The sequence below is a fragment of the Maylandia zebra genome, linkage group LG1, assembly GCF_041146795.1.
Source record: "Maylandia zebra isolate NMK-2024a linkage group LG1, Mzebra_GT3a, whole genome shotgun sequence".
Taxonomy (NCBI): Eukaryota; Metazoa; Chordata; class Actinopteri; order Cichliformes; family Cichlidae; genus Maylandia; species Maylandia zebra.
In genome coordinates, this window is record NC_135167.1 from 45,552,262 (window position 1) to 45,574,048 (window position 21,787).

At 44.7% G+C, this 21,787-nt stretch overlaps 1 protein-coding gene across 1 annotated transcript in view; it reads right to left on the bottom strand.

Moving 5' to 3' along the window:
- Positions 1 to 700: 700 nt before the first annotated feature.
- Positions 701 to 21,787, bottom strand: part of vstm2b (V-set and transmembrane domain containing 2B) — a 33,337-nt gene continuing 12,250 nt past the window's right edge. Inside the window, exon 5 of the mRNA XM_076887360.1 lies at positions 701 to 5,750. Coding sequence (XP_076743475.1) covers positions 5,662 to 5,750 — 89 coding nt within the window. The 3' untranslated portion in view covers positions 701 to 5,661. The remainder of the gene's footprint in view (positions 5,751 to 21,787) is intronic.

Here is a 21,787-nt window from a genome sequence, read left to right on the forward strand (position 1 = left end):
GGGCACTCAGGGTCTCAGAGTGGGTACTGACTTGCTTAGCCTGAGCTCTGGTAACAGCTACATTGCACTCCTCAGTCTGCTCAGACTCCAACAAATCAAAAAGCACAGGAAGGTCACGCCCTAACACGGCAGAGTAAGGCAAACTGTTCACAACACCCACATTCAGCAGATACATCTGGTCCTGAACTTTAATGTAGATGTCAGCTGTCGGATATCTTTTCTCATCTCCATGGACACAACAGATTGAAATTGTATCACTGGTGCGAACAATATTAGGTGGGGCAAAATCTGAGTGAATAAGAGACCGAGAACTGCCAGAGTCAAGAAGGGCATTGAGTAGAACCCCATTCACTTCAATCTGGCTCATTTTGATGGATTTGTCACTCTCCTGCTCAGGATCAGCATTAGAACGAGGAGCAAAACACATTTGCACCATTTTAGCAGAATTTCTTGGGCACATAGGTTTTGTATGGCCCTCTAATCCACAAAGATAACAAATGAGCTTCTTACCAGAGGCCTTTGGTGGTCTAGTGGTAGACAGAGCTCTTACTGGTGCTTGTATTTGCTGAATCCAGATGGTTTTGCTGAGGTATCTTCCGGGTGTCCCTCGATACCTTCCATGCATTATGGCTCCATGCTTGCCCCTTCTTTCTGGCAGCAACAAAAACATCAGCTAACCGAGCTGCTTCCATTGCTGAACCAGGGTTGTGTTCTCTGATCCAAACCTGAAGCTCAGGAGATAACATTCTGAGAAACTGCTCCAAGATTATAGTTTCACCAATGTCATGAATAGTTTTACCCTTTGGCTGGATCCATTTCCCATAAAGCTCCTTCAGTCTCGCATATAGCTCACGAGGGCTTTCATCTGGTTGAACGTCCAGGGATCTGAATCTTTGCCTATATGTTTCAGGGTTAATGTCATATTTTGACAGAATAGCTGATTTCACTTTATCATAGTCTAATGAATCATCAATGTCCATGTGAACATAGGCACCTCTAGCTTTACCAGTAAGCAAGGGTATCAAATGAAAAACCCAATCTGACTTCTGCCATCGATAAGCTGTAGCCATACGTTCAAATGTGATCAGGAAATGTTCAATATCATCAGCTTCAGTTAATCTTTCCAATCTGCCCTCTATTTGTAGGGGAAACTGAAATGCTGGTGAAATGGCTGGATTGGAATTAGTCATAACTGGTTCAGCCTGGGCCTGCTGAACAGAGGAAGAAGGATGAATATCAAACTCTAATGATTCAGAGCGAGCTTCTGCAGAATCTGATGGTGATGTTCTGACTTGGATTTCTGACTGCAAAAGTCTAAACTGATGTTGAAAGGCTTTAAATCGCTGTTCTTGTCGTGCATTTAACTCACTCTGTTTTGCATCCCGGATGTCCTGTTGTTCCATGTGAGCATGTAGCATATTGACTAGATCAGACAAAGTAGGCTCCTTTTCAACTCTCTCCACAACTTCAGTGACTCCTGAGGCTCCATTTTCCTCCTCTTCGCAGGTTTGCTGAGCAGATCCCTTTTTCTTTTCATTCTTGCCACCACGATGCATTCTTCCTCCTCATGGGGAAAAACAGAAGAAAGAAAAAAAGAAAAAGAAAAAAGACCTGTGTCCAATACTGGATGATCCCACCGCTGCCACCAATTGTCAGGGACCAAGCAGTAAAGCATAAAGGACACAGGTGGTTTTAATTCAAAAAACGGGTTTTATTGACCCAAAAATATGAAAATATATTTAACAAAGCCAAAACTTAAACAGGCAGACCAATAAAAGAGGTCAACTCAACAGACTAAACTCAAGATAATAATTAACAAAACCTCAAACAAACATATGGTAAACTGACCTGCTGAAATGACACACAGGGGGACTTAAATACTGGTTTAGCTAAACCAAATGACACACACGGGGGAAAACAAGATGGCTGCCATATAACCAACTAATACAAAACATTTAAACAAACATGAAACACCCCCCAGGCAATGAAGCATGTGGTGCAATCCAATTAGGCTGTCAGCAGTACTTCAGGTCTCCCAGCCCTTTGCCACACCTTTTGCCAGACAGGAGGAGACACCAACCCCCAGGTAACTCAAACAAAGAAAGATGTATTAATATAACATAAAACAGAACTTTGACCTTGCAAGGTTAATATGTGTGCACGCCATATAAACATTGGAAGGTGTGATGGAAAAATGAATACATTTAATAAAGAAACGATATTGAACAATAAATAGAATATTTTAAAGTAGTGACTGTAAATTAAACTAAAGTGAATCAACGGGTGATGAGGTGTGGAGCTTACCATGTGTGGCATGCCATCACAGTGTAGTATACCGATTTTTCCTATCTTGGTAGGGACCAAAATCTGAAATTTACTGTACTGGTGGGACCAACAGTCCTCGTGGGGACCAAATTCCAGGTCCAGGTGGTTTTAGTGTGATTAGGTTATTAGGTTATGGTTAGGTTTAGGGTAAGGGTTAGGGTTAGGCATTCATTTTTGATGGTTAGGGTTAGTGGCTAGGGAAAGCATTATCCCAATCAGATCTCCCCACTAGGATAGCAACACCTGACATGTGTGTCTGTGTGCATGTGTGTGCTCATCCTTTGCCCCAGCCATACCCTGCCTTCCGCTGTGTTATCCCTTCTGACCTTCTTTAACCTGGAATCAAATCGGATCTGTGCAAAGACCACAGCGCCTGTCTGAAATGTCAGCTTCAGCTTGCCACAGACTTCACTGCCAGATGTTCACTAGAGCATCTGCCATATGGTGCTTGATTTATTTCTGTATCCTTCTCATCTCAGCTTTTCCCATGCATGTATCTCTCCTGTCTGTACATATACAATTTTGTACTTTTTTAAAAGGCAGGCTAAGGAATGGGCAATTGTCTCACAGTAATAACATCTATACATGGAGCCATTATCTTAAGATTTTCTGAATGTCTGTCATACCGTCATAGCTCTTCTGTCAGGGGTTAATAAACTCTTATCAGCTCAGTATGTTCCTGTGACTGGCATTAGCAATCCACCTAATAACACAGCATGTGAGTAGTTTATTAGTGTCAATTAATAATACAATATATGATCACATTAATTTTGATGGTCAATAAAATGCTTTGTCTTATTAAATACAGCAGTTTTCTTATTATCTTAAAACTGGGGGGGGGGGGGGTGATGGTAAGAGTGTCCTAGATTTTCAGAAGCATTAATCCTTCCCTATTTGCCATCCACTTTAGTAGGACAAATGTGCCTGTGTAAAGGCAAGTATATAATAATTCATAATGTGTGGTACAGGTGTGAAAATTGATGAAGTAAAAGAGGTGAAAATGAATCATCTTGAACATAGCTTTGGCTATTTTAGTCATTCATGCAGTACTTCTGTGTGCCCTGAAGCTCTGCTAACTCGTGGTTTATTTTATTGTCAAGTGAAATGAGGTGAGTATGTGTCCTCATGGTGTTCCTGTTTTTGCAGGACATGCCATGGCTTATGTAAGATTCAGGTTAGTCACATTCTCTTTGCCTGCATCAACATCCATGAGATGAGATTAGTTCTGAGAGCTGCATTGCAAATTGAGCTTTAGTGCAAAGCTCTGGGCAGCTGCCTGCTGAGGTCTTATTTATGCATATTGCTGTGACCTGTCATAAAGTCTATATTTCCCAATACCCTAGTTAGGATATCCACAAGGGTTTTGCTGTTCAGAAATTTGTTAAATCACTCAAAGCATACCAAATCACTTTTATATAAAGTGGTTTGAATTTACTGACAGCATACGATAATGATCACTCTACTTTAGTACTTTTGGTATTTTGAGTATTTTTAAATAGCAGGTTGATGATGTAAACTCAACCTTGTTCATAGATCAAACTGTGAATATAATCCCAATTTATGTACACTGTGGCACATTGATATTTTTAGAACATATTCTCAAAAAAATATTCTGATGCTCTATTGGGAGTTATTCCCAGATGCCAATTTTTCCATCCCACTGGCATGACTTATTTGTCTCTTTTGTCTCTTTTGGACCTGTGACAGACTGCCAATCAGTGTACCCTCTTGCCCTACGGTAGCTGTGATAGGGTCAAATTCGTGCATGTAGATGTTGAGTGTTCCTCACACACATGCATATGTTAGTTACAGAGTTAAAGAGGGGTTTTTTGGTAGGATCAATATTTTTATATAATATATATTTCCCTTTGGAAGTATTACTATAAAACACTGCGACATTTTCATTGGTATGCGCATGATATCTACCTTTATCTGTTCATGAAACCAGATAACACACACCAATTAGTTAAACTGCAGGAATGTCTTAAAGACACAAAGACCTGGATGACCTCGGCTACTAAATTCCGATATCACATGTGCTATCTAACCAGATTCTTACTCTGGATGGCATTACCTTGGCCTCCAGGAACCTTGATACATTTTTAACCAGGACATGTCCTTCAATGCACATATTAAACAAATATGTAGGACTGTTTTCTTCCATTTCTGCGATATCTCTAAAATTAGAAATATCCTGTCTCAGGGTGACGCTGAGAAACTATTTCATGCATGCATTACTTTTAGGCTGAGCTACTGTAATTCATTATTATCAAGATGTCCTAAAAGCTCACTTTTGACAGGGACTAGAAAGACAGAGAGCATATTTTTTTCCTATACTGGCTTCCCTTCATTGGTGTGTGTGTGTGTGTGTGTGTGTGTGTGTGTGTGTGTGTGTGTGTGTGTGTGTGTGTGTGTGTGTGTGTGTGTGTGTTGCCTGTTTTCTCTGGGCTTCATGCCTTCTTGGATTTGTGAAGTCCTTTTGCACTTGGTTATTTAAATCTGGTTATTTATCATTAAGAAATATTTTCTAAAGAAATTGTCCAATAGAGCTGTTGAGATCAGGAATGCTGATATCACATTTCAGTTTTCATTGAAGTAAAGCAGTTTTCCTAGCATGAAGCTGTGAGTAGCAAGGATTACTGACTACCTTTGTCTGTATCCTGGTCCTGTAGAAAGACAAGCATTAACATGCAGAGGTTTGCGGTCTACCTTTTATTAGGAAAACAATAAACTGTTTTCAGCTGCTGTCACAAGTAAATCATGTCATGTAATACATATGAAAAGTGTCAAAAAATAAACATCAATAGAGGTAATTAGTGTCAGTGGTAAAGTGAGCCTTATCTCTCTAAAAATATATCAGCATTTTAATTTTCGTTTACATTATTCAACACAGCTATGAGATGATAATGATGGTGGTGGTGGTGGTGGTGGCATGTGTGTGTGTGCAAGAAGGAGGGCATGACATGTTAGACAAATACACTCTAGCCTCTGTGCGTGGTCAAATTGGCAGTGATGAGTGTTTGAGCACAGAGTACACAGGCTGAACGATTCTGTGGATCATTAGTGATGCTGGTTTTATTTTTATATGCTCTTTTCTCCTGTCCGCTGTCAGCCATCAAGACTATCTCCATCATGTCATGACAGAGGGGGTCCATCTCTTTTATTTGTGTGTCAAGCTCCTGCGTTTTATGTTGCTTTGCTTTTACTCCTAGCAAAGATGTGATGCAACACCATAGATATACACTGATCTTTCTGGTAACCATTGAGTGCTGCTTGGTTTCTGTTTGACATAGAAAGTAAGAATGCTGCAGGTTCACAGGTTTGCCTGATGTCTCTTCAGTGGGCCAGCAATAATGGAAGGAGCTTATGCATGAACACGAGAGTGATGCACAGTAGCCGGTCCATGGTGCTCATCACACTGCAGTCTGGAAGACACAGAAAGATGTGGCAATATTTACAACAGCGTTGTATAATGCAAAGATTTCTGCTTGTCCATTGGCCTCTACAGTGATTCGTACGAAGCTCATAACATACAAAGTCAAAAGGAATCGTAATATACAGTTGTTCATCTCAGTGTGTTAATTAACCTCGGCAGCTGACGGCCTATGAAGGTTCAGTTAACTATAGTAACAGAAATCACTGGATCATCTGAATAGCTTGCAGCATCTGCTTGCCAACACCACAGGGGAGGGGGGGTCAGTGCATGTATATGTGTCTTTATCACTCTGTGTGTCGTTAGTGGGTGGATGAAAGTGAGTGAGTTAGTGAATGGTTTGTGTGTGTGCGTGTGTGCGTGCATTGCTCAGCCTGAGTCTGGGGCTTGCTGAGCCCGGGTGAGACGGGGTCACCACTCGGGGTGCGTGACTGACTCGGTAGCTCGGGGTGTCTTGGACCTCTCCCTTACTGGGAGTGCTGGGTGGTTCTTGGGTGCCTGTGGCCCTTTTAAATTTTGTGGTCCTAGTGCTATCCCCCACCACCACTACCGCAACACACACACACACACACACACACTCTTCCTCTTTTTTTATTCCACATATAATGTAATAACACAGATAGAAATGAACACATAAACAAATAAAAGATTCTATTTATTTAACAAACAAATTATCAAACAGTCGATCAGTTAATCTAAAAATTGAATGTTGCCATTCTCAGCAACCCTGGGTTCATAAAGAAAATGAATGTTAGGATTCTCTGGCATTTATATGGCATTCATCACTTAGAGTGCTTTATAGTACAAACCATTTTTGCCCTTTACACACAGCTCTTTATAAGTTTTACACTATTGTCACCAGTCACAAAATATTCCAATAATCAACAATGGTGTAAAAACAATCAAACTTTCTGCACTTTCGATATGTGTTTATATGTGTGTGTATACAAAAATACTCTGGGAGGTCTTGAAACAAGTTCAAAACACCACTGTGGCCAATTTTAGGTTACCTGTTAAATAACATGCATGTTTTAGGACTGTGTGATGATATCAGAGTAGGTGGAAGAAAAACAGCACTGAGCAAACATACAAACTCTACACAGAAAAGCCTAGAGAGTAGGGCTGGGTATCGTCACTGATTTCTAGAATCGATTCAATTCCGATTCACAAGGGTCCCAAATCAATTCGATCCACGATTCGATTTAATTCGATTTGATTTGATTCGATTCAATTTGATTTGATTTGAATCTGGGAAATTTTGACAGTCAGAAATATTATAATTCAGATCAGTACATTTACATATTTTTGTATCTATAAAAAGGAAGCTGACACTTTCCAGACTTTATCAAAGGTGTGAGCATCACAGCGAGGCCTTTGTGTCAAAGTAGCTGAGGATAAAACACAGAAATACATGAAGGTGATTATCCTGGCCTGGATTTTATAAAAATATTCTGCAGTAGATCAAAAACAAAAGAAAACCATTAATCAACATATAAACGTTACCTCTGACATTACAGTGGTTTTATTAGAGACACACTAAGCGTTTTGCATTTTGCATAATTTTAAAGTTTAAATTTGTTCAGTATCCGGTTGTTCACTCTGACGTCACTAGCCGTGTCTGGGCCTAAACTCCGCTGCAGGTCCATATATCAAACGATCACTATGGCATTACTGAGAGAGAGAGAGAAAGAGAGAGAGAGAGAGAGAGAGAAAGAGAGAGAGAAAGAGAGAGAGAGAGAGAGAGAGAGAGAAAGAGAGAGAGAGAGAGAGAAAGAGAGAGAGAGAGAGAGAGAGAGAGAAAGAGAGCGAGAGAGAGAGAGAGAGAGAGAAAGAGAGAGAGAGAGAGAGAGAGCTGTGCATGAAGTGTGGTTTTATCCTGGTGGAAGCAAAACAATAAAAGTCAGACTGAATCCATAACTATGTTTATGTGAAGCCCAGTTTGGATCTTCTTTTGCTGCTGGTTCAGTCAATGTTGTTTGGAGAGAGATCAAACTAACAGCTTTAGAATCGGCGCAAAAAGGGCGTGAACACAAAGCGCCGACCCGCCGAAACATCAGAATCAGCGAGCTGTCGGCTTTCAGCCCCGACCGTGAGAAAGTCACATCTCACTGATTCTGATCCGTCGGCGGCTCGGCGCTGTGTGTTTACGTCTCTGTGCAGAATCCGTGTTCCTGCTCTCATTACTGTCTTAGCGGTTTGGTGGCTGTTGAAATTTTGAGGTTTAACCTGAGATTCTGGCATTTTGGGCAAAATACATTTATATTAAAAAATCGATTCAGGATTTTAATGAATCGATTTCACGTTATCCAAGCCAGAATCGATTTTAATCAATAAAGGTAACAATGCTATTCATGACATCTCTAAGGGAGATATCCACAATCTGGCATAAGACAGAAAAACCATTCTCAGATATTGGGACTAGCGTTATTCTCCTGAAGTTCTACCCCTGGAAAGGTGTTCTGGAGGGAAAATGACTGCATGATCCTGCATTTTGTCTCTCGCTTCTAAAGTTTTACTGTGGTCTGAAGGTCTACACTTTGAAACAATAAAAATGTAAAAATAAAACACCATTGAGAAAAGCATGTAGCCCCTGTAGTCAGTCATGTCTGTTTACAAGTGTCAAGTCTGTGTCACTCTGTTTGTGGGTCTTATCCCTGTTTGTTTACCCTTTCCTTGTGTCTAGTTGTATTTTTTCAGTCAAGGTCTCTGTCTCTGTGTTTATGTTCCCTGTTTTATTTTGACAGTCCTTGTCTCGTGTGAATTCTGCTCAGTTTTGCTTCACCCGTCTTATCAGGCCATCCAGCCATTTTCCCCAGGTGTGTCCACTCTGCCCTGATTCCCTCTTGTGTATATATTATCTTTGTCTCTCACTGTTCTTTGTCGTTATCTCATAATCAGAGATCAAACCCTGTGTTGTCCATTTGGTAATGACAATGACTTATAAGAGAGAAAATCTTTATATACTGTAATATAAATATGATCACCACATATAATAATTTACACACTCCAACAGCTGCAAGGGTTCAGTGAACACATTAATATGATGTAAAATGGCCTGTATTTATATAGCGCTTTTATTAGTCCCTAAGGACCTTAAAGCGCTTTACATATCCAGTCATCCACCCATATACTGGTGATGGCAGCTACATTGTAGCCACAGCCACCCTGGGGCGCACTGACTGAGGCGAGGCTGCCGGACACTGGCGCCACCGGGCCCTCTGACCACCACCAGTAGGCAACGGGTGAAGCATCTTGCCCAAGGACACAACGACTGAGACTGTCCAAGCCGGGGCTCGAACCGGCAACCTTCCGATTACAAGGCGAACGCCCAACTCTTGAGCCACGATCGCCCCAGAATGTACCGTAATGAAAGGGAGAAGATGAAAACATGACAGGCAATTTGAAACATCTGACAAATTATCTTTCCCCTTCCATTACCCTCCTGCCTCTAAGTCAGATGACATTGCAGTCAAATGACAGATGCCCATGTTTTTGAGTGGCCCCCTCCTCTGGCATCTCTTTGGCTGTCACTAGCAAAGATAATCTTTCAGTTTTTATTTTCTTTTTAACCTTAATCTGTTGTCAAATATTTTCAACAAATCATCTGAAAGACAGAAAAATAAGTGAAAAAGACAGATTTAAGGAGCTTGTGAAAAAAGTAAACTTGGCTTCTTTAAATTTCTTGAAGACATTTCACCTCTCATCTGAGCTTCTGCAGTTCTAATACCAAATGGTGGTGAGTCCTAGATATTTAATCCCTAGTGGGATATTTCATCCCTTGTCCCTTAAGGAGGTCGTTGACCCACAATTGATCATATGTCAGAATCAGAGAGAGATACACAGAGAGAAAGCCACAGGCAAGAATGATTTCCTGTATTACTCAGTGGTGCATTTGGTTGATCTCAGTCTCTTACTGAACCTGCTCCTTTTACTGGCCAGCACGTAATGCAGTGGGTGGGAGGTATTGTCTACCGTTGTCCTTACCTTGGATAATATCTAGTGAGTTTGCTTGCATCTGTGACTCTTAACCTTCTGCCCCAGCATGCGACAGCATAGAGCAGGGGTGTCAAACTCAAATACACAGTTGGCCAAAATTCAAAACTGGAACAAAGTCGCGGGCTAACATTAATATTTATTGAAATATATTTATTCCTCCAGATATGAGAATGAATCTTTTCTTATGGACTCAAACAAGTTTTGCTGAAAAACTGAATATGGAACAAGCAAAGCTTAATACTAAACAATATATATATATATATATATATATATATATATATATATATATATATATATATATATGCCGGCCACTTGGTTATGGCGTTCCATGTATGCCTTGCCTGCTAGCATCTTGCACCCTGCTGTTATGTGCTGGATTGTCTCTGGGGCATCTTTACACAGCCTGCACCTGGGGTCTTGCCTGGTGTGATAGACCCCAGCCTCTATGGATCTTGTGCTCAGAGCTTGTTCTTTCTTGGATCTTTCTTGTCTTTATGTCAGTGGCTTCTATCTCCTCCTTTGGCCAGCCTATTACCCCAGCAGGGTACCTGATCACGGGCAGGGCGTAGGTGTTGATGGCCCGGATCTTGTTCTTACCATTCAGCTGACTCCTCAGGACTTGCCTGACCCTCTGCAGGTACTTGGTGGTTGCAGCCATTCTAGCGGCCTCTTCATGGTTCCCATTCGCCTGCGGGATCCCCAGGTACTTGTAACTGTCCTCTATGTCTGCAATGTTGCCTTCTGGTAGTTCAATCCCCTCAGTTCTGACTACCTTCCCTCTCTTTGTTACCATTCGACTACACTTCTCCAGTCCGAACGACATTCCAATGTCATTGCTGTATAGCCTGGTAGTGTGGATCAGTGAATCGATGTCTCGTTCACTCTTGGCATACAGCTTGATGTCATCCATGTACAGGAGGTGGCTGACAACTGCTCCGTTCCGTAGTCGGTATCCGTAGCCAGTCTTGTTAATGATTTCACTGAGGGGGTTCAGGCCTATGCAGAACAGCAGTGGGGACAGAGCATCTCCTTGGTAGATCCCGCACTTGATGGTGACTTGTGCTATGGGCTTGGAGTTGGCCTCTAGTGTTGTACGCCACATCCCCATTGAGTTCCTGATGAAGGTTCTTAGGGTCCTGTTGATCTTGTACAATTCTAAGCATTCCAGGATCCAGGTGTGGGGCATTGAGTCATAAGCCTTCTTGTAATCAATCCAGGCAGTGCACAGGTTGGTCAGTCTGGTCTTGCAGTCTCGGCTGACTGTTCTGTCTACCAGTAGCTGGTGTTTTGCGCCTCTGGTATTCTTGCCAATCCCTTTCTGTGCCCCACTCATGTATTGACCCATGTGCCTGTTCATCTTAGCCGATATGATGCCTGACAGGAGCTTCCATGTAGTACTGAGGCAGGTTATTGGTCGGTAGTTGGAGGGGACCGGTCCCTTCTTGGGGTCCTTGGGGATCAGGACCGTCCGGCCTTCGGTTAGCCATTCCGGGTGTCTCTCGTCAACTAGCAGCTGGTTCATTTGTGCTGCCAGACGCTCGTGGAGTGCAGTCAGCTTCTTCAGCCAGTAGGCGTGGACCATGTTGGGCCCTGGTGCTGTCCAACTCTTCATACTGGAGACCCTTTCTTGGATATCTGCCACTGTGATGGTTACTGGACCCTGTTCAGGGAGGTCGCTATGGTCTGCCCTCAGATCCACTAGCCACTGAGCATTGCCATTATGGGTTGCATCCTTCTCCCATATGCTCTTCCAGTATTGCTCCGTCTCCAGCCTTGGTGGTGTTGTTCTCTTATTGTTCCCTTGCCACTGAGAGTACACCTTTGCTGGTTCTGTGGAGAACAGCTGGTTTATTCTCCTGCCTTCTATCTCTCTGGTGTACCTCCTCAAGCGGCTGGCCAAGGCTGTGAGTCTTTGTTTGGCAGTTTCCAAGGCCTCAGGTATGGACAGTTTGCTGTATTTCTTATGCACTCACAACAATGGCTGAGCGTAGTTGAGTCATGTGTGGACTTGTTTTACCTCCACAAACAGCTGAGACGTGGTTTGCGATACATGTGGCAAAAAAGTGAGGTGTTGTGGTCATACATGCCAACCTTGACACCTCAGAATTAGGGAGACATTCAGAGGGGCTGTTGGGGGGGGGGGGGGGATACATAAATTTACAGTGTTTATTTATCGGATAAAATACATTAAATCACCGTTATTATTGGCCAGCCCGGAAACAGCGCGGGTGTCCAAATTCAGAGGCTGCTTCCACCTGAGGACCGGCCTTCGTGGTCTAAAGAAAGCCGGGTAGTACGGCACGAGCTCCCTCGGCGGACTGAAACTCTGCCGTCTGCTCCTTGCTATCTAAAATATAACCGGGCGCTGACGTAAACTCTCGACCGTCTCACACTTTGTTTAATCAGTTTTCTGTTTGTCATTTATTCAGCTGTGTGAAAACCCCGGAGGAACCCTCCCGAGGGATTAATAAAGTTAAATTTTATTTAATCTAATCTAATAACTTTAATCTCAGCCAAACCGATTTACTCACGAACAAATAAAACACTGAAAAAGCCAAACAAGAACATTTTTAGGTTATCAAAGTGACTTATATATCATGTTTAACGACCGCGGGGGTTTGAAGACGATGTGTCGGCTCAGATATTTGAAGTTCACACAGCTACATTCTCACCTGACAACATGTTAAAAGTTTTTTGCGACCCAGAAAGAGAAATAAGAGTGATATTAAAACTAAGTCGCTGCCGCCATTGTTGGAGACTGGAATTGGCTATGAATTCTGCGATATGGTTTTTCACTTTTGTTGTCCAGGTGGAAATTCAGGAGAAATTCGGGAGAATGGTGGCTCCGGGAGAATTTCAGGAGGGGCACTGAAATTTGGTATTCTCCCGGAAAAATCAGGAGGGTTGGCATGTATGGTTGTGGCAACATCACTAACCTTGTCACACATCTCAGAGTAACTCATATCACAGAATATGACGAGCGTATGTTGAGACTGAAGAGGACAGGGACAGGTGGTGCTAGGGTGAGAGTCTCTCACGGAGTCCTTTAGTGCTGCAGGCAGGCAACGTGTTCAAATAGCCACAACTTCAGGTTTTTTATTTCTATATGATGAACTCTGCATTGTTACGTGATAAGAACAAGTAATCTGATGTCCTGTAATCATTATGACGCTATAATTTAAGATACAATAAATAAAATCCGTTTTTTTACAAAGTATCGGTATCGGATCAGTATCGTCGATACCACCCTGAATATTACTTGGTATCGGATCGGAAAGGAAATCAGTGGTATCGCACCCGTTATGTGTCTGTGAGCGAGGGAGGGAGAGAAAGGAAATCAGTGGTATCGCACATCACTAGCAAGCACCCAGGACGCTACGACGTAATGGGAAATTCACAGACAAACTCACGGATTCTTCCACTGACCGCTGCGGCACACCTGCACCAGGGCAAACATCCACCTGCTATACAGGTGAAAATAGAGCAACAGGCCCGCTGAGTCCTTGATTTTATCAAAAAAAGTTGTAAAGTTGTTTTTGTAGGATGGCACATTGATTGTGTTTAAATATCAGAATACTACCATACCTTGGTACGTCTATTCTGCAAGAGTAATTTGGTTTTACAAAAGCAGTTTTATATCTTTTTAAAAACAAGAGTGTTGCAGTGCTCGCATTTAATCAAAAGACAACTGAGTAGAAGATGCATTTTTATTAAAGAGGTTCCATTCAGTCACTCTGAGTGACGGTTGGCATGTCACTTTTGGATTCACCTCTCATCTTCATCACCCTCATCGCTTTCTTTATTGCCTTCAAGTAGGGAGTCTTGTTCTTCAGAGTCGCTGTCAGCAAATTCATCCCACCAGTGGAACTGTTGGCTTGCATTACTTTTCTCATCATCACTGTCTTCCTCTCTAAACTGTCTCCTAAATCCTCCAGGAAGCAGATCCTCCGCTGCTTCTCCTTCATCCGGGTTGACTTCATAGTCAACCTCAGCAGCAGCAAGGTCACTTTCATCTTGATGAGCTTCATTGCGTTCCTCTTCATCGTTGCTGCTGTCAGCATTTTGATCATCATTATTATAATTGCAATAATTGTGGTCATTTTCAGTATCTCTGTTATTGTGGTCATTTCCATCATCAGAGTTGCTGTCATCATGTCCATCATCAGAGTTGCTGTCATCAATTTCAAAACGAATGTTGAAGAAATTATTCTGATTGATTCTGAGGGCATGCTCAAAAATCTCACTGTAAATATCTACCATCAGCTATCAAAGTTACAGCATCAAAAGTAAGTTTCACTTATAAAGCAGTTCCCCCAAAACTCACCTTTTTTTCAAAGAAACTGTTCTATGAAAATGTCCTAGTTCAGCTGTGTGTGTATCTGCTTGTTGCTGAAGTCATAAATATGTTTCAGTTGTAACATTTAAACCTGCACTGTAACTGTGCAATAGCTGTGATGTCATAAGAACTACCAGATTTCCATCCCATGACTGTTCCTTAAAATTCCACCTCAGGAAGGCCAACTCTGATGGCCTTCATCAGGGCTTATGTAAGCTTACTTCAGGAGTACCAATGTAGCCACTGTACTCCAGGTACCCTATGACCCTGATGGAGGGAGGTGTTAGCCCTTTTCTAACACAAAAATCAGTATAAATCACAATATACTGATTGTCATGGTCCTGGGTCGGTGACCCAGCGCTTTTAGTTATCATTTTCTAGTTTATGATGATGATTATTATTGTTTGAGTTCTGTGTGTTATATTTGGTCTGCCTTTGAGTCTGTGTCTCTGTCTATGGTGTCACCCCATCTGTTTGTGAATCTGTCTGTTTAGTTCAATGTCTTGTCTGGTTCCATGTGTCTGAGTTTCCTGTTTTATTGTGAAGGTCCGCGTCGTATGTGAGTGTGATCAGTTTACGTTTCCCCTGTCCCGTCAGCCCAGATTCCTCCCAGCTGTGTTGCCCTCCTGTCTCTCATCCCCTGATTACTGGTGTGTGTATTTAAGCCCTGTGTGTTCTCCTGCCTGTTGCCGGTTCGTCTGTGTTCCTCCGTGTCAGTCTGTTACCCTGTGTTCCACGGTGTCCTGTTCCTCGTCTGCGTCTCTCTGCTATTCATCATCTGTTGTCATATGCTCCCAGGTCTGTTATTTTTAGTTCTCCCTGTTTAGGTGTCTTTAGTTGTTTGTTATGCCCCACTGTTTGTTTGCCACTACACCTCTGTAAATAAAACCACCGGTATCTCATCCACTGCCTGCATCTTGGGTCCTCCTTCTAAATCCACACGGCTCGCCTCGGCAGCCGTGACAGTACGAACCGGCCACTATGGACCCAGCAGCATTCAACCTGCCCAAGGAGCTCCGGGAGGACATTGTTTACTCCGTGGACAAATTAATCAACGCGTGGCTGGAGCACGAGGGGAGAGAATTTCGCCAAGCCGTGGCTAATCGGCTACAGCGCTTGGTTTCTGGTCTCCCCTGGCTGCTCAGCTCACTTCACCCGCTCGCACAGAATTTCATTCTGAATGGACTCCGTCTTCACCCCCCGGCTGCTACCACCCACCCTGCAGCTCATGCTTCACTGCCCAGTCCGACAGAGGATGTTCTGCCCGGCCCGTCAACCCAGCCTTCGAGGGGGAAACGGCGCTCACGCTGCCGACGCTCCTCGCCACAGTCGGACCTGGGGATTTCCGAGCAGCCAGCTGTGGTGAGTGGACAGGACAGTATTATTGGTCTGAACTGTGGGACCGTTTACTCAGGGATGATGTTCTGTACGGCACAGGACAAAAACTGTTTATCGCCAGAAGCTCAGTTAGCCGCCCGGCCAGAAGCTCAGTTAGCCGCCCGGCCAGAAGCCCAGTCGCCACCTCCGCCACATTCAGCCTCACAATCCATAGCTCAATTACAGTCACAGCCAGACTTATTACAAACCCTGTTACAATCCATGGCCCAGTCAGTAGCCCGGTTAGCAGAAGAATCATTAGCTTTATCCTCAGTTCAGCCTCCTGTTCAGCAGTCACCAGCCCTGCATCCTGTGTCAGTTGCTCCACCACCTGTTCAGCCATCACCTTCACCTACTCCTCCTGTACAGCAAGCCATGTCAGTCCAACCCATAACGGACAGTTCAACAACTCCGTACTCTAAGCAGAGAGACAAACCCAAGAACAATGTCAACATTCCTCAAAGGCTGGCCAGTTCTGAGACTGAGATGCACTCCAGGGCCTCCCCAGAGGCTGGGTTTCAGCCCCCATCAGACTCTGGACCCCTGGAGTTTAAGAAGCCAGCTGAGGACTGCACCCAGCTGTCGCTGCCTGAGCAGGGTCAATGCTCTGCGCAGCTGCAGGCCGCTATGTGTTTGCCAGAGGCCCGTGTGCCTGCTGGTTCTGTTGCGTTCCTGCCAGAGGCCCGTGTGCCTGCTGGTTCTGTTGCGTTCCTGCCAGAGGCCCGTGTGCCTGCTGGTTCTGTTGCGTTCCTGCCAGAGGCCCGGGTGCCTGCTGGTTCTGTTGTGTTCCTGCCAGAGGTCTCCGCACCTGCTGGTTCTGTTCTGTGTGTGCCAGGGGCTCCAGTGCCCACTGGTTCTGAGACTGTTTTTGCTGGGGGGCCCGAGGAGCCCGTCCAGCCTTCTGCCTCGTCAGCTGGGGGGCCCGAGGAGCCCGTCCAGCGTCCTGCCTTGTTAGCTGGGGGGCCCGAGGAGCCCGTCCAGCCATCAGCTGCAGTCTCATCTAGAGATGGACCGATCCGATATTACGTATCGGTATCGGTCCGATACTGACCTAAATGACTGGATCGGATATCGGAGAAAAATAAAAAATGTAATCCGATCCATTAAATATCACGAAAGCACCTCACAAAACTTGCAACACGCCGTAACTCACCTCAGAACGTTAGCATGTCGGAGCAGTATGCATCACGTGATAGAGCAGCTGTGGCATGCGGTCTGGATAGCATTTGGAGCTTCGCTAGCAACCTGGCATTTCATCTCCGACAAAGTTATCCCCGAGAGAAGTAAAGCAAGTGTGTAAGTCCATCTCTGAATGTTTGTAAAGCATTCCTGCGTTAAGCTTAACGAGCGACTGCCTCTTGCTCTCCGGCTGCTACTTCAATCGTGAAACTGCTTAAATGATCAGCTGATCGGCTTTTCTGTCGCGAGTCCGTCTTTGTTTTTGGCCCACTTTGCACCAGAAAGAGGAAACCAGCGGCTGAACAACAGCAGCACGTTTAAGCTTGATAAGCTGTAGTTAGAATTTATTTAATATTACTTTCTACACCAGGATCTTTTTCTACGTAGCTGACGCTGGTAACTGTGCAGGGGCGGATCTAGCAAAGTTTAGCCAGGGGGGCCGATAGGGCATTAACTGGGAAAAGGGGGCACAAAGACATACTTTTCTTTCTTATTCTCATTTAAAATGTCTAGCTTTTAATAAATAATTATCTGACACACAAAGTTTTAATTTGATGTAAAATGAATAGAAGTCAATTACTGTATATAGTGACTATTAAGTCTAATATATATACCCTAGTAAGCTATACTACTTTTTCCTTTGGGAAGGTACCATCTGTGCAGTCTGCAATTTTGTTGAAGAAAGATGTTGAATCTATTTAATATTTCTTGAAAAATAATTGATTTCTGTGCATTTTTTTTCACACTGCATCAAATTAAGGTTGATTACGTCGATTAAGCATCATGAGGTGGCGCGTGAGGGGTGGTTCCCTATTTTTTATTTATTTATTTTTGTTGTTGCTGGGAGTTGGAACCCTATTAGTTAGGTTGCTTAATATTTACGCTAAGTACTCTTTAAAATACCAGAATAGGGAGGATGGTGTAGGTTTAAGTTTATTAGATTGATCAGTATTGCTGAACTATGAAATATTTTTTTTGTATACAGGTATAACAGAATAGCTTTAGTGTAGTTGTTGTTTTAAACTTGAGTATGAACTTGCAGACTTGCAAAATGCAGCAAGATATTTTAAAAAACAGTTTTGTTGATTAAAAAACACTATATCGGATTCATATCGGTATCGGCAGATATCCAAATTTATGATATCGGTATCGGACATAAAAAAGTGGTATCGTGCCATCTCTAGTCTCATCACCAGCTGCAGTCTCATCGCCTGCTGCAGCTTCATCGTCCTCGCCTGCTGCAGCTTCATCGTCCTCGCCTGCTGCAGCCTCAAAGTCTTCGGCCTCGCCTGGTCCAGCCCCCGTGTCTTCGGCCTCGCCTGGTCCGGTTTCAGCATCTGCTTCAGCATCCTCATCGCCTGGTCCAGCATCTGCTTCAGCATCCTCCTCGCCTGGTCCAGTGTCTGCTTTGGCTTCATCCGCTTCGCCTGGTCCAGCCACTGCTTCATCCTCGTCTGGTCCAGCCTCTGTGTCTTCATCCTCGTCTGGTCCAGCCTCTGTGTCTTCATCCTCGTCTGGTCCAGCCTCTGTGTCCTCATCAGCGTCGCCTGGTCCGGCTCCAGCATCCTCATCAGCGTCGCCTGGTCCGGCTCCAGCATCCTCATCAGCGTCGCCTGGTCCGGCTCCAGCATCCTCATCAGCGTCGCCTGGTCCGGCTCCAGCATCCTCATCAGCGTCGCCTGGTCTGGCTTCTGCTTCAGCATCAGCTGCTTCGCCTGGCCCAGCTTCAGCCTCCTCATCAGCTGCTGCCTCGCCTGGTCCAGCCTCTGCTTCTGCTTCAGCCTCGCCTGGTCCAGCCTCTGCTTCTGCTTCAGCCTCGTCTGGTCCAGCCTCCTCATCAGCGTCCGCCTCGTCTGGTCCAGCCTCCGCTTCAGCTTCCGCCTCGTCTGGTCCAGCCTCCGCTTCACCTGGGGCTGCAGGGGCCACGCAGCCTTCAGGTCCCCTACTACCACCTCCACATCGTCGGTCATCTGCCTGGCCGCTTGTTGGGCATCTCCGCCACCGTGGACGCCCTCCTGAACGCCGCTGTTGCCGTCTGCACGGTCGGCCCCCAGAACTGTTTCCACGCCGCTGTTGCCGTCCGCACGGTCGGCCCCCAGAACTGTTTCCACGCCGCTGTTGCCGTCCGCACGGTCGGCCCCCAGAACTGTTTCCACGCCGCTGTTGCCGTCCGCATGGTCGGCCCCCAGAACTGTTTCCACGCCACTGCCTACTGCGTGGCCGGCATCGGGACCTGCCCCGCTGCCATTCGCATGGTCGGCCTCCTGAACTTGACCATCTGGGCCTTTTGGACTCTGTCCCTCCGTCCTGGGCCCCCTCCGCCCACCCTGGTCGGGTGCTTTTCTTTTTTGGTTTTGGTCCGTTTTTGTGTTTCTGCTGGGCTGTCTGGAGCCAGCCCTTGAGGGGGGGGGGGGTACTGTCATGGTCCTGGGTCGGTGACCCAGCGCTTTTAGTTATCATTTTCTAGTTTATGATGATGATTATTATTGTTTGAGTTCTGTGTGTTATATTTGGTCTGCCTTTGAGTCTGTGTCTCTGTCTATGGTGTCACCCCATCTGTTTGTGAATCTGTCTGTTTAGTTCAATGTCTTGTCTGGTTCCATGTGTCTGAGTTTCCTGTTTTATTGTGAAGGTCCGCATCGTATGTGAGTGTGATCAGTTTACGTTTCCCCTGTCCCGTCAGCCCAGATTCCTCCCAGCTGTGTTGCCCTCCTGTCTCTCATCCCCTGATTACTGGTGTGTGTATTTAAGCCCTGTGTGTTCTCCTGCCTGTTGCCGGTTCGTCTGTGTTCCTCCGTGTCAGTCTGTTACCCTGTGTTCCACGGTGTCCTGTTCCTCGTCTGCGTCTCTCTGCTATTCATCATCTGTTGTCATATGCTCCCAGGTCTGTTATTTTTAGTTCTCCCTGTTTAGGTGTCTTTAGTTGTTTGTTATGCCCCACTGTTTGTTTGCCACTACACCTCTGTAAATAAAACCAACGGTATCTCATCCACTGCCTGCATCTTGGGTCCTCCTTCTAAATCCACACGGCTCGCCTCGGCAGCCGTGACACTGATATTTAAAAAACATAACCATGCTAACAGACAGTCATTTCTAAGTAGTGATCAGTGTTGGTCAAGTTACTTGAAAAAAGTAATCAGTAACTAATTACCGATTACTCCCCCAAAAAAGTAATTAGTTACTTCGTTACTTCGTTACTTTTTAAAAACACGATTTACACCCTGAATAGGTGATAAAGCGATAGATCTGTCAGCCCAATTCTACTTTTTCTGCATAATCCATCGTACAAAATGTAATCAAATGGAAAAGTCTCTTTTTAAAACTTGTTTTAATCTTTTAACTTTATGCATCAAGCAAAAATTTAATTATCTGCAACATTCTCTGACTGGAAGAAATTAGTTTAACATTTAAACCTATTTCCTGCACATTCCAGCACATAATTTTTTTTGTGTGTGTTTACACTCACTCTTTCAAATAGATGCAAGTAAAACACAGCAGAAAATAAATAAAGTCAAAGACTCAGCGGTCCTGTTGCTCTATTTTCACCTGTAAAGCAGGAGTGGGGCAGGCGGAGGTTTACCCTGGTGCAGGTGTGCCGCGGTCAGTGGAAGAAGCCGCGAGTTTCTCTGTGAGTTTCCCATTACATCGTAGCTACTCGGTGTTTGCTTGGAAGTTTAGGGTTTTTTCGCTGTAAAAAGAAGTTTTCTTCCCACGCACAGCGGACACTAATGTTTTTGTCACTTTTTATGGAATCAAACTCAAAGTAAGGTCAGTACTTCCACGCTTTAAACGCTGCACGCTCATACTCTCTCCCGCACTGATATATGATGCACTGTTGATCAAGTAACGCGTTACTGCCCATCTCTGTACATATGTGGACGCCAGGTCCTAGGAGGTTAAGGTGCCTGGGAAGGGAAAAACTGGGTGGCAGAAATTTCACCTCTGTTCAAGGATCATCATTCACAGTGAACATAGATGGCCTCTTTCATTCCTCTTTCAAACCATCTGTCTTCTCTGTAAAAGATGTGAACGTCAGCATCCTTGAAAGAGTGACCTTTGTCTTTTCGACAGACATGTACAGCGGAGTCTTGTCCCATCGAGGTGGCTCTTATATTTTGTGCCGTGCATTATGTAGATGTGATCCTTGGAGAAGACTCTGCTGTGTTCCTCTGATAAACCTGCTACATAAGGGATGACAGTGTTGTTCCATTTGTCATTCTGTTTCTCCCTAATTAATTGAAACCTTCTTTCCTACCCATCTTCGCTATTTTCATGAAAGCCCAATTGAGATAACCACATTTTAAGAGGTTACTTCACATGTGTGTGTTCCTTCGTTTTCCCTTCTGGCTTAGAGGGAACATTTTCTTCCTGGTGTTGCAGGTTCCTGATTGCTCCAAGTTTGTGTTCCAGAGGGTGGTGGGAGCCAAAAAGGAGGTACTGGTCCGTGTGTGTGGGCTTTCGGTAAACTTCAATGTTGAGGTTTGATCTCCACTTGGCAGTGTGCATGCATGTACAGTGTGTGTATAGTGTGTAGTTCAATGTGTAGTAGCAGTGTGTGTCCATTTACCTTTGTGGTGGGGAGCCTGTCTCAGCAGCCGAAAAAAAAGCTCTAAGCTACACTGATTCTAGTTGCTGGTGCCTTGTCTTGCGGTCTTGCGGGTTGCACACTTCGTGCTCACATGGGATCCTGGAGCCAGCCATTCCCCTGGCATATTGCCCATGGTCACACATTTCACACAGACAGCGGATCCTGGCAGTGGCTGCCTGAGGCCAGTGAGTTCTCTGATGTCGCGGGCGTCCCCCTGTTCCCACAGTCTTGCAAGTTCACGAGCAGTAATGTAGAAACTAATGGCTTATCTGTTGAAGCCGGGGCAGTCAGTGTTTATTTGTGTGTTGTTTTCTGGGAAGGCCAAGAAAGAGCTAGAACACCTAGCAGGAACTCCCTGCTCATTGACTCCCTGTAACTAAGGTTACGGACTCCCTGCTGGCTAGGCTACACGGGGCTATGTCTACCCAGGCTTGTCTAACCAATTTGGTGTTCATTTCATCCCTCTACCTGCATCACCTGTCCCATCACATGCTGGCAGGTTCTGGGGACCCTGACATTGCACCTGAGCTGCTGGCCACTTCCACTCACCTGG